Genomic DNA, 12,577 nt, shown 5'->3' on the forward strand with positions numbered 1-12,577 from the left:
TCAGAAGATGATAAACAAACACTATAGAAAAGAAAAGCAGAGCAACACGAGGGGGTTTGCAGAGCCAGAGTTGATGGTGCAGGCTGCAGCTTTAAACATGGAGGTCAAGGTTGCCTCAGGGAGCTGAGATGTGAGCAAACACAGTAAGTAAGTGAGTTGGCCACATGCGGAAGGACTTCCGGGCAGAGAAAACAGCAACCAAGGCCCTGTGGTGGGAATGTGCTGTCAAGTCCCAGGAGGTCACTGCGGCTGAGGCCCAGTGAGGGAAGGGGAGGAAGAAAAAAGCCGGAGAGAAGTGGGGCTGGGTGTCCTGGGAAGGCTGTTTGGCTCTTACTCTGAGTGATGTGGGACTGACTGCAGGGCTGTTAGGAGATGAGTGACATGACTGAATTTTTAAAGGACTATTCCTTATACTATGTGCATGTTTGAAATTTCCCTAATAAACAACAAAAATAAAAGGCTAACTTCTTAGTAGCTGGGTTTCAAAGAGGCCCAGTGGCTCAGACCAGGTTGGTCACAGTAGATGATGGGATTTTCCATTAATTTTGTAAGTTGAATCAACAGGATTTTTTGCTGAAGGGTGAAAGAAGGGAAGGCATCAAGAATGGCACTAAGATTTTAGGAACAGGCGTTTGGAGATTTTTGGAAAGGTGGGTGTTACCATCAATTGAGACAGGGATGTATGGGTAGACCAACTGAGGGGTGTATTAGTTTCCCGTTGCTGCTGTAATAAACTCAGTGGCTCAAAACACCACAGCTTTATTTATTCTCTTACAGTTCTGGAGGTCAAGAGTCTGAAACCAGTTTCCCGGGTTAGTCAAGGTGTCATTGGGGCTGGTTCCTTTTGGAAAATCTCCTGAGGGGAGAATCTGTGTCCTTGACCTTTATCTACCTTCAAAGTATATCATTCTAATCTCTGCTTCCATAACCACACTGCCTTCCCCTCCTCTTGAACCAAATCTCCCTCTGCCTCGCTCTTATAAGGACACTTACGTTACATGCAGGGCCCACCAGGATAGTCCAGAATAATCTCCCCACCTCAAGATCGTTAACTTCATCATATCTGCAAAGCCCCTTGTGTAATATAAAGTAAAATCCACTCATTCCAGGAATTAGGAACTGCATGCATATCTTTGGATGCCATGACTCAGCCTACCACCGTGGGTAAATTCAGGAGTCCGGTTTGGGATGTGTTGCATTTGAAATATCTATTAGACATCAGAGTAAACTGCTGAATATACAAGTGTGGTGCTCAGTACAGGGCCTGCACTAGAAATACTCATTTTGGAGTCACCAGCATACAGATGAGATTTAAAGCCGTGAGACTGGATTTAAAGCAGAGATTCAATTTCCCAACCTCCCGGGAGTTAGAGCACAAACACGTGGCCAAAACTCTGCCAACCAGATGTACCCATATCTGGGTACAGCTGTGGGCATAGTAGACTAAAACAGCAGATGCCACCGAGGGTTCATTCTAGCCGGGGGTGCCCTGGCACCAGCTCTCCGAGGCAGCCGTGGCAGAGATTCTAGAAGGAGCATCCAGACACGAGCATCAAAGGAACTCTCTGCGGTGTCTGTGCCCAACAGGCCGCAGGGGGATCTCCCCTAGGGCAGTTCTGGGTGGGACTTTGGCATAGCCTCCAGCCCTGCTTCTCTGGCTCTCCCAGGAAGACTCTGAGTGACCCAATATCCTTCAACACATCCCATTTCTGCTGAGCTACCTGGATCTGGTGTGCAATGCTTTGCGATTATGAGTTTCGACCCATGTGCTCCTTACTTGAACTGTAGGAACCTGAAGCCCGCGCCTGGTCCAGGCTCTGGGGAGTCTTTCTAGGATCCTGTCTAGAAGGGAGGTTGGGCACCGTCTTCACAACAAACCCATGTGGCAGTTTCCATTATTTCAGTTTTGTAGATGTCAAATTCAGGTCATCTGACTCCAACTGCATTGCTCTCACCATGGCCAAAAGGGTCAGTGTCCACAGGACTGTGGGCAGGGAAGCACAGGGTGTCTTCAGGCAAGTGGATCCAAGCCTGCAGTGAAAGTTTCTGGTGGGGAGCAGGGGGTGGCGTGTCTAGAAGGAGGATACGAACCAGGAAGGCCAGGCCAGAAGTCTAGACTCGGTAGCAGGGAACGTTGAAGGTTTTTGAGCAGAAGGGACAGGGGAGTGGATTTCATCCTCAGGTGAGGAAAGTGAAGACCCAGGTACACAGACTGTTGTTTACTTCCTGTGAGAGGACTCAAAAACACGCGTGCCTAATTCACAGACAGTGAACAGCAGAGAGTGGGAGAGGAACTCCACCTCGCCAGCCACCCTGGGACACATGCTGGTGCTGGTGGATCTCTTATCCCAATTTCTAGTCAAAAGAGCCTAACAGTCGCCAGGGTGAATTCTGGAAACCTCATAGACTCGCTTCAGACCCACTCACTGGCTGGGTAGTCTTTTCTTGGGCAAATCCTTCATTATCTGCTCTAAGCCAGAGTTTCTACACCCCTGAAATGAGGGTAACAGAACCTATCCATATCGGTTCAGATATAGGTTTGGTTGCTGTTGAAATGACCCCAAATCCCAGGGGCTTAGACAAGACAGATGTTTATCTCTCTCTCCGTAACTGTGCAGGCTGATACTGTGTTTCCATGGTAGGGGGCACCCAGCCTCCCTCTATGGCATGCTCTGCCATGCCAGCGAAGGTGGCTCATCACCACACCTTCTGGGTCCATACACCAGCCAACAAAGGGGGAGGGAATGAATGTTCTTTCCTTTCAAGTCACCCACATCACTCGGCCACAGAGGAAAGAGAGGCTGGGAAGTACAATTGTTATTCTTGGCAACCATGAGGCCAACTAACATTCAAGGGTTCTATTACTAAATGAAGATGGGAAGAGGAGCTATATGGGCATGATGAGCAGTCTCTCTGCCTGTCTGTCTGTCTGTCTGTCTCTCTCTCTCTCCCCTCTCTGTGTCTACCTAATGGACCAGTTAGAAGGATGAACAGAATGTTCTATACAATGCACACAGCACAGCGTCTGGCATACAGTTGATATCCAGCCCAGGTTAGTTCTCTTCTCCTTCTAGATGGAAAAATGGATCCTACAGACATTTATGGAGCACCTACTCTGTGCAATTGTGATGAGACACACAAAGAGGGAGTTCATGCAATCTCTAAGTCGAGTGTTGGAGACAGATGGTGAGGAATGAATTACAACATGACTGGAAAGAGGGAAGCGCTGTAGTTGGGTTGTGTACAAAGTCAGTGGAGCACAGAGAAGGGAGTTCTTACATCCACCTGCAGACTCAGGAAAGCCTTACAGACAAAGGGACATTTGGAGTTGGGTCCTCAAAGGTACATAAAATTTTAGCAGATAGGAAAGGAAGGGAAGAGAACTCAGGCGTTGGCATCAGAAATCTTCCTGCCAACACAAATCAAAACAACAATAAAGCATCATGTTTTATCCATAAGACTGACTAAAATTAGGTATAGATACAGGTACAAGTACAGATAATACCCAGGGTTAGTGAAGAAGGGGAGAAAGGGGCACCTGCCACATACTGTTGGTGGGAGCGCACACTGGGGCAGCTTTGTTGAAACATATCAAAATTCAAACTACAAATACATCCTTTGACCCAGCAACTCCCTTTCTGGTAATCTTTCCTACACAGACACTTGAACAAGAGCTCAAGGTATGGAATCAAGGATTATATTTCAGCATTGTTTATAATAATAAACAACTACAACCACAACCTACAACTAAGTCAGCCTATGACTGAAAAATGGTTAAATAAATGACGAGTGGCCATCCTACAGAGTACTCCGCAGCCACTAAAAGACAGAATCAGAAAGTACGCACAGACAGAAAAGGATGACGGCCTTATATCGTTAAGTGAAAAAGGGCCACAGCAGAACAGTCTGTCCAGCATGACTGCTTTTTGTACAAAAACAAAGGCAAGTAAATAAATGAAAATAAGACCAAACCAGAAACAAATAGATGAACAAACTTACATCTCTGCCTGGTAACATATGTGTATGTGTGTGTACTGGGATATATGGGAGGAGATGGACCAAAATGTTGAAAGAAATTACTTTCAGGAAATGGAAGTAGAGGGAAAAGGCTTCATCTTATTCACTGTTGATGATAGCTAAATACTGGAAACAATCTAAATGTCCACCTATGGGCAATGGGTTAAATAAATCGTGATGTGTGCACACAGAACACCACAGATAGGAAAACAACACCAAGACACTATTATGCGAAAAAAGCACGTTGCAGAACCCTATGTATAGTATCATTTATACTAATAGTATAGGGCTTCCCTGGTGGCACAGTGGTTAAGAATCCGCCTGCCAATGCAGGGGACACGGGTTCGATCCCTGGCCCGGGAAGATCCCACATGCTGCGAAGCAACTAAGCCCATGAGCCACAACTACTGAGCCTGTGCTCTAGAGCCCGTGCTCTGCAACAAGAGAAGCCACGACAATGAGAAGCCCGCCCACTGCAACGAAGAGTAGCCCCCCGCTCGCCGCAACCAGAGAAAGCCCACGCGCAGCAACAAAGACCCAATACAGCCAAAAATAAAAACAAATAAATTAATTAATTTAAAACAATATATACATTAGGATTGAGAAACGTAAACCTCACCACTTAAATGGAGTCAGGAGGTCAGAAGGGGGAGCTCTCACGCAGTGCCACTCACATCAATTACAGGAAGAACTGTTGATTACAGACCCCAAGAGAATCATCCACAGGAACAATCATCAATCATCAACAGGCCACAGCAGGAGAGATGTACACTGCATCTTCTGTAAGAAATCGACTACCCCAGCAACTCAGCCAATGAGAAACTGTCATCATCTTGAATTCTCACTTTTCTCTGACGGACCTTCATTCAAAACACCCCTTCCCAACTTCCTCCTTTTTTTCTATAAAATAAAGTTCATCTCCTTCATTTATTGGACTTGTCTATGGCTTTTGCTATAGCCTGCTTGTCCCGAACTGTAATTCCTCTGCTATTCCCAAATAAACCCATTTTGCTGGTAAAATAACTGTCAGCTCTAAGGGCAACAGAAATAAGTTTTAATAGGTCCTCCTGCCACCCCATTCCCAGCCTTTGTGCTGAAGCTGAGGCATCAGGGCAGCCTCTGCTCTGTGTACATGGCAGGGGTTCATTCAGCTCAGCTGCACAGATGTTCAGCAAACCTGCACCAACCCAGCAGCTCAGAGATGGAGAGAAGTGCAGTGCAGAAGTACCAGTCTTACTCTGCAGCCAGACGTTTTAGGGGGTGGGTGTAAAATGATATTGCAATCCACCAGCATTCTATAAATAGTACGGACTGATTATTTTGGGGAAGCAAGGAAGTTGGGTTAAGACATTCACTTACGAATTTAAGGCACAGTCGGGATGAGTGCTGTGCTGCACACACTGCAAGAGCTTCACTGGTCTATAAAATGAAAAGAAGTAATATTGAAGGGATTATTTAAATGACTTTCATTCATCAAACGTTTATGGGGGGGCCTGCAAGGTACTGGAGATACAAAGTCTTTGACCTCGAAGAACATAGTTTCTCTTTAAAAATATTAGCCAGCATTTATTGAGCACTTACTATGTACCAAGAAATCTGATTACATATTTTACATAGATTATGTCATTTAATCCTCACAAAAGCCAAACAGAGCAGGTACTATTATCATCTCCAATCTACAGTTGAGAAAGCTGTCCAGAGGAACTTGCCCAAGTTCTCACAGTAGCAAGCTGTAGAGCTGAACTTGAACCTCCACTCCAGAGCCCGAGCATGGAACCACTTCTGTAAGGATGTACGATTTTGCTTGGAAAAACCTCTTGATAAGAACTGTGGGCAGGTTGGACTTGAAGCACACGGGTGACGGCTGGTGCCGAGGCTTCAGCGAAGACAGTTAAATTGCTCTGTACAGTAGAGGTAGAAGATGTGGGGTCCAGGCAGCCAGGAGGGAAAGGAAAGCAGCAGTGAAGACAGGAGCCAGGTAACAGTGGGAGGAAGGCCAAGGGAGGATCTCTGGGTAGGGGGACCAGAGGGGACTCTGGAAGAACAGGAAACACGTTTGGCCTATGGCATGCTATGTGACCCCTCCGTAGGACTCCCTACTTCTCAGTCTACACTATTCAGATATTTTTTACAAGAGTAGTTTGTTATTGCTGTGTTACGCCCCCCCAAAAAGATGCATTGAGTTTCACTGAGTCTGGATCAATACAGCAAACAATCAAGAGACAAGAGAGGCTTTGAAGAAAGACCTCGCCAAAATTTGTAGGAATCCTGGGGAGAACTTTCGACTGCCACAGGACAGAGGTCAATGTCACCTGAATTTTGAGAGGCACCTGGCTTGAGTTTGATTTGTTAACCTTGTTCGCTCTCCCACGTTAAGCCTGTTGTTATCGCCTCTGGGCTCCCAGGAGCAATAAAAACCCTACCTTAACACAGAGAGAGCCCACGAGCAGTACAGAAATGGGAGCTGGGAGGCTGAGCCAGGCAAGGGAGGAGCCCTGAAACCAGCTTTGGTGGGGGAAACTCGAGCGAGTAAAAGCAGGCTGAGACCCTGAGGCTCACGGCCGTGAGTCAGGAAGGAGACCCTGGCTGGGCTCCCACACTTGACCTGATGCCTTATAAAAAGACAGCCTAGCCTCCTCGGGGGAGGTCCTGGACCGAAGCAAAGGGGTCATAACTGTGGAGGTTTTAGCCATGGTTTTCTCTGTCATTGACCTGTTTTAGAATAAGAATTACCTTTCATTTAATTTACTAAAATCTGATGCCTCGGTTAAGAATTAGAATTCTATAGTAGAAAGAAAAGAGGAATCTTCAGGGCCACACAATGCTGGGTTCAAAATTCAGCTCTGTCACTGAGTGGTGACCTTTGGGAACCTGCTCAACCTCTCTTAACACTTAATTTACCCATCCACGAAAAGGGAATATTTATATAAACCTTAAAAACAGACAAAACTAGGGCTTCCCTGGTGGCACAGTGGTTAAGAATCCACCTGCCAATGCAGGGGACACGGGTTCGAGCCCTGGTCCGGGAAGATCCCACATGCCGCGGAACAACTAAGCCCGTGCGCCACAACTACTGAACCTGCGCTCTAGAGCCCACAAGCCACAACTACTGAGCCCGCGTGCCACAACTACTGAAGCCCGCACGCCTAGAGCCCATGCTCCACAACAAGAGAAGCCACCTCAATGAGAAGCCTGCGCACCACAACAAAGAATAGCTCCCGCTTGCCTCAACTAGAGGAAGCCCACGCATAGCAACGAAGACCCAACACAGCCAAAAATAAATAAATATAAAATTGAAAAAAAAAAAACAGACAAAACTAACCTATGCTCTTACAAGTCTAGAGAGTGGTTACTATTGTGGGCAGGCGGGGAGCCTCAAAGGGAAGCCAAGGGGAGACTAGGGGTGCTGGTTGTGCTCTGTTTCTTGATCTACATGCTGGGTACACGTGTATGTTGAACTTGAGAAAATTCATCCACCTGTATACTTATGGTTTCTGTACACAGATTATATTTCCGAAAAAGAGTATGTGCTTCACTTTGTTTTCAAAAGAGGGTGATAACAACACCTAACTTGAGAGATTCCTGAGAGCGTTAGCAATAATAGATGAGTAAAATGGTACAGCTTCAAGCTGTGGAAAAAGAACAGCTTTGAGGGGCTTGTTCTCCTGGGGAGTCCAGAGTAGGGGGAGACCCACACTTCCAGGGGCTTTGCTCAGGTGGGACGGTTACCAGGTCCATGGAACTTTTGAGACAGCAGAGGGCAGCAGGGCCACCTGGACGGTCACGGGCACTGGCAAAGACTGCAGATGTAATGTGCACCCTGCCATACCCACAAACGTTCGGGAAAGCCACTGTCCTTGCAGTGTTGGACTCCAGCCCCTAAGGAGACAAACAGGCCTGCAGACTCAGGTGCCGACACAGAGAGAAGAAGGAAGCAGCAAGGTGAGTAATTCCCAGTCCAGGGGAGGGCTTTCAACTGTTGCAGGGTTTGAGCCAAATTTACCTACATTTCCAAGTATCAGGAACGCCCTGAAATGATCTCTGATTGTACGTATATAAAGTGCCTGTCCCATAGCGTGCTCAATAAATGGTAGCTATGATGATTTTCCTGTTGGTCCACAGTCACCGTGCATCTCTCTCTGTAAGTATCTCAAACTCCACCTTGGCACATGTCATGGGCAGCGTGGCATCCAGAGATGCAGGGACCACAGTCCCTGTTCTCAGGTGACGCACATGCCGTAAGCGAGTGAAGAGAAAACTAGACATACACAAATGACAAATGGCTGCTGTCTGTCCTTTCAGCGTCATTGAAAAGGACTCTGGACAGAAGTGGGCGGGGGCCAGGTGGAACCCTGGCCAGAAGGCACTCCCAGTCCCCACACCCAGTGACAACCCAGACGGCACAGTTCCGTGGCCTTTGGAGCTGATCTCTGAAAAACCTTTTCGGCAACACCCTGCTCCTCCTTTGAAGATATACACTGACTATACTACGCCACCTACTTATAGTCGTTGATACAGCTATACTGGAAACCCATTTTCTTCAGTCTCTCTTCCAGGATTTTCACACTGCCTTCTCCACAGGATTCTCTGGAACACAAGAACATAAAAACTATCAAAATAAAAGAAGAAGAGGACGGGGGGAGCTGTTTCTATGTTAATTAAAAAATATTTTGACCGTGTGCTCCCTAGATGTTCTCCTCTCTGGAGAAATACGTGGCAAATTCTCTGGACCCAAAAGGGCTGCCAGCAGTCAAGCCGTGGGTGCCCAGGACGGGGGGCTCTGAGCCTTCAAACCCGCCCGAAGTTTTGCAAGTCACACGCCTTCGGAGGGCTTCTGCCGACGCATGCGCGGTGCGCCACAGGGCGCATCATAGCCCCACCCGCCAACGCAGCGCCGTGCTTGTGCACCGAGCCTGACCAAAGCTGAGGGCCAGCCTGTTCAACCCAGAGTGTATTAAGTTAAGCCTCAAATGGAAACAAAAACATACATGTCAAAAAATATTAGAAAACGCAAATAAACAAAAGGGAAAAAAACCCAAATCTCACATCACTAGAGATAACTGCTGCTAACATTTTGGTGTACATCATTCTAGACTTTTACAATATATTTATTCCCACAAGACTTTTAAAATATTACAGTGTGATTGTGCTGCCCAACGCATTTTGTAATATGCGTTTGCCCATGTCTGTGTATATACATATATACCTCTCTGCCATCATTTTTAATTCCTGCCTGGTCTACCTTACATAATCAGAACACAATTCATAAAAGCAGTCGCCTCTTGTTAAAGACCAAGGTTCATTCCTATATTTCAATGTCACTGACACTACAAAAAAACCTTGTTGGAGTTTCATTTTCATACACAGGCTTAATTATTTGTTTCCTTAGCATACATTCCTGAAAGTAGGTTTTCTGTCACCGAGGTTTTGAATGCATTTTAAGGCTCTTAATGGCACTGCCACACTGAACCCCATGTTGACCACCCCAACAGAGTATAAGATGTCTATCTCCCCACATTCTCATCAACAGGGATTCGTGCCCTCCCGATGGTCATAGTTAAGCAGGGGGATTGATAAAGGCAAACAGAGGTGGGTACAACACTGTCAGCTGTGATGAGTAGGTATGTTATTCACGTTGCAGACAGGATCCGGCCTCAGTTTACCTGGAGTGGGAAGGTGAACAGCTTCCCCACTATAAAATTAACAGAGAGGGAGTGTACAGGGAGGAAATGAGCCATTGGAGGAAGTTTTCACAGAAGTGGAATTCTAGGCATTACGGGAATGAAGAGGGTAAGGTGTTGAGTGACATCGTGTTTTAAAACCTTGCCAAAATCTGGGACTATGTCCTTCTCTGGGCCAAGTTCACTACTTAGAATTTTTTGGTAAGCAATGACATGGAGGTTTCAGGACACCTAGACACAGAGCTCAGTCAATGGGTTATTTTACCTTTTTTTTTTTTTTTTTAAATAAAAGCAATCAAAGCAGTGCTAAACACAATTAGCTATCAGCCATGTGATTTTTCACTCTCTACGATTTTTTTCCCCTAAAATCTGAGCAGTTTGGGACCCTCATTTTCTTAGCTCATGACCTGCACCTCCATCCTGTGGCACAGATGTGGACAACCAGGTGTTCTGACCCCTTTATCATCTCTCCTGACACAGAAATAATGGGCTGAGATGACAATGAATTGCAATTTCCTTATCTCATTAAAAACAGATTCAAAGAAAACAAAAATAAACAAATGTGACCTAATGAAACTTAAAAGCTTTTGCACAGCAAAGGAAACTATAAGCAAGACAAAAGACAACCCTCAGAATGGGAGAAAATATTTGCAAACGAAGCAACTACAAAGGATTAATCTCCAAAATATACAAGCAGCTCATGCAGCTCAATATCAAAAAAAACAAAAAACCCAATCCAAAAATGGGCAGAAGACCTAAATAGACATTTCTCCAAAGAAGATATACAGATTGCCAACAAACACATGAAAGGATGTTCAACATCACTAATCAACAGAGAAATGCAAATCAAAACTACAATGAGGTCAGAATGGCCGTCATCAAAAAATCTACAAACAATAAATGCTGAAGTGGGTGTGGAGAAAAGGGAACCCTCTTGCACTGTTGGTGGGAATGTAAATTGATACAGCCACTATGGAGAACAGTATGGAGGTTCCTTAAAAAGCTAAAAAAAGAACTACCACATGACCCAGCAATCCCACTACTGGGCATATACCCTGAGAAAACCGTAATTCAAAAAAGAGTCATGTACCACAATGTTCATTGCAGCACTATTTATAATAGCCAGGACATGGAAGTAACCTAAGTGTCCACTGACAGATGAATGGATAAAGAAGATGTGGCACATATATACAATGGAATATTACTCAGCCATAAAGAGAAACGAAACTGAGTTATTTGTAGTGAGGTGGATGGACCTAGAGTCTGTCATACAGAGTGAAGTAAGTCAGAAAGAGAAAAACAAGTACCGTATGCAAACACGTATATATGGAATCTAAAAAAAATGGTTCTGAAGAACCTAGGGGCAGCACAGGAATAAAGACGCAGACATAGAGAATGGCCTTGAGGACACAGAGAGGGGGAAGGATAAGCTGGGAAGAAGTGAGAGAGTGGTATTGACATATATACACTACCAAATGTAAAATAGATAGCTAGTGGGACGCAGCCGCATAGCACAGGGAGATCAGCTCGGTGCTTTGTGACCACCTAAGGGGGTGGAATAGGGAGGGTGGGAGGGAGATGCAAGAGGGAGGGGATATGGGGATATATGTATACATATAGCTGATTCACTTTGTTATACAGCAGAAACTAACACAACAATGTAAAGCAATTATACTCCAATAAAGATGTTTAAAAAAAAAAGATTCAAAGGACGATCTTTCTCTGATAGATACATTAAAACAACAAGCAAGCATAATATCTAGACAAAAAGCAACTTCTCACAGAAACAAGAAAAACAATACACATTGTTTTTCATGCAACAATAAGTATAATTTGTCTTCTGGGAAGAGAAAAGCAGATTCTGGTATGACTATGTAATAAGTCATTTGCAAATTTAATCTACTGCCCAAGAGACAGAAAAAAAATATCACTCATTATATGGTGAATCTTAGGGGGTCCTGGCGGCCTGAAATGGGGAATTTGCTAAGATTCTTCCAGAACATTCTTTCAGTAACACGTCCCTTCAATGCTTTCCCCAATGTAGCTTCAATGCTCTGAAGGACAGGGCCCCAGCTGCTTCTGAAGCACCATCACGGCTGCACAGCTTTTACCAGGCTTGGCCTTATTGGCTTGTCTCTGAGCCAACTGGGTTTACGTCTTTTATCTTTAGTTTTGCCAGCAGTGCCCTTTGTTGATGAGAAGGATGAGTTCAAGTTTGCATTGATATCTGAGCTGATATAACCACTTGAGTTAGTGGCTTCCCAGAAAAATACGGATCATAAAAGTTTCCTTAGCCAGTTATCTGAGACCCAGCTGCGAAACTGGTTGTTCTCTGAGAAGAATGTCTTCATTACATGGTCCGTGAGTCCATTCTGTGAACTCCCAGTGAAGCTTTTGAGCTTTAAATGACCAGGGAGAAAAACTGGCTTTGACCTACACAAATGACCTACTCAGAAAGGCTGAGAGGAATATCTGAATAAAGGAGATTTTCTCTCTGGGCTCAGGACTGACTCATGGCATTTCCAGAAAGTCAAGCCTTTGCCTTTCTCTGCCCACCACATTAGAAACAGAGAAGACTGTTGATTCCCCAGAAATGTAAATGTAAATCAGACTGGATCATATCACATCCAAGAAAAGCATGTTTGCACAAAGATCGTTACCAGCAGCACCATAACTTACACATTGGATCTGCCGATTTCATGCATAACCCAGATCTCAATGCGTGTGATTTTATCCTTCTGTAAGTGAGGAATTTCAAAATCTGCAAAAAACCTGAGAAACAGGAAAGACATTTCTTAAAGTCCTAAAGCAATATGATACTGTTCCCATATCAATGTTAGTTGACTTACACATTTGTTTTAAAGCTTTGGGGGGTGGTA

The 12,577-nt window shown here is 45.0% G+C and overlaps 1 protein-coding gene across 4 annotated transcripts in view; it reads right to left on the reverse strand.

The window, feature by feature from the left end:
* Positions 1-12,577, reverse strand: part of BST1 (bone marrow stromal cell antigen 1) — a 37,366-nt gene that overhangs the window by 7,408 nt on the left and 17,381 nt on the right. For 2 of the 4 annotated variants that reach the window (XM_082464061.1, XM_082464062.1), the window contains exons 6-8: positions 12,378-12,470; positions 8,518-8,604; positions 5,377-5,436 (exon numbers count right to left, since the gene is read on the reverse strand). In XM_082464061.1, coding sequence (XP_082320187.1) covers positions 5,377-5,436; positions 8,518-8,604; positions 12,378-12,470 — 240 coding nt within the window. The other 2 variants (XR_014264383.1, XM_082464063.1) reach the window with 2 other exon arrangements.

This window comes from Balaenoptera physalus, assembly GCF_965194825.1.
Source record: "Balaenoptera physalus genome assembly, chromosome: 5".
Lineage (NCBI taxonomy): Eukaryota > Metazoa > Chordata > Mammalia > Artiodactyla > Balaenopteridae > Balaenoptera > Balaenoptera physalus.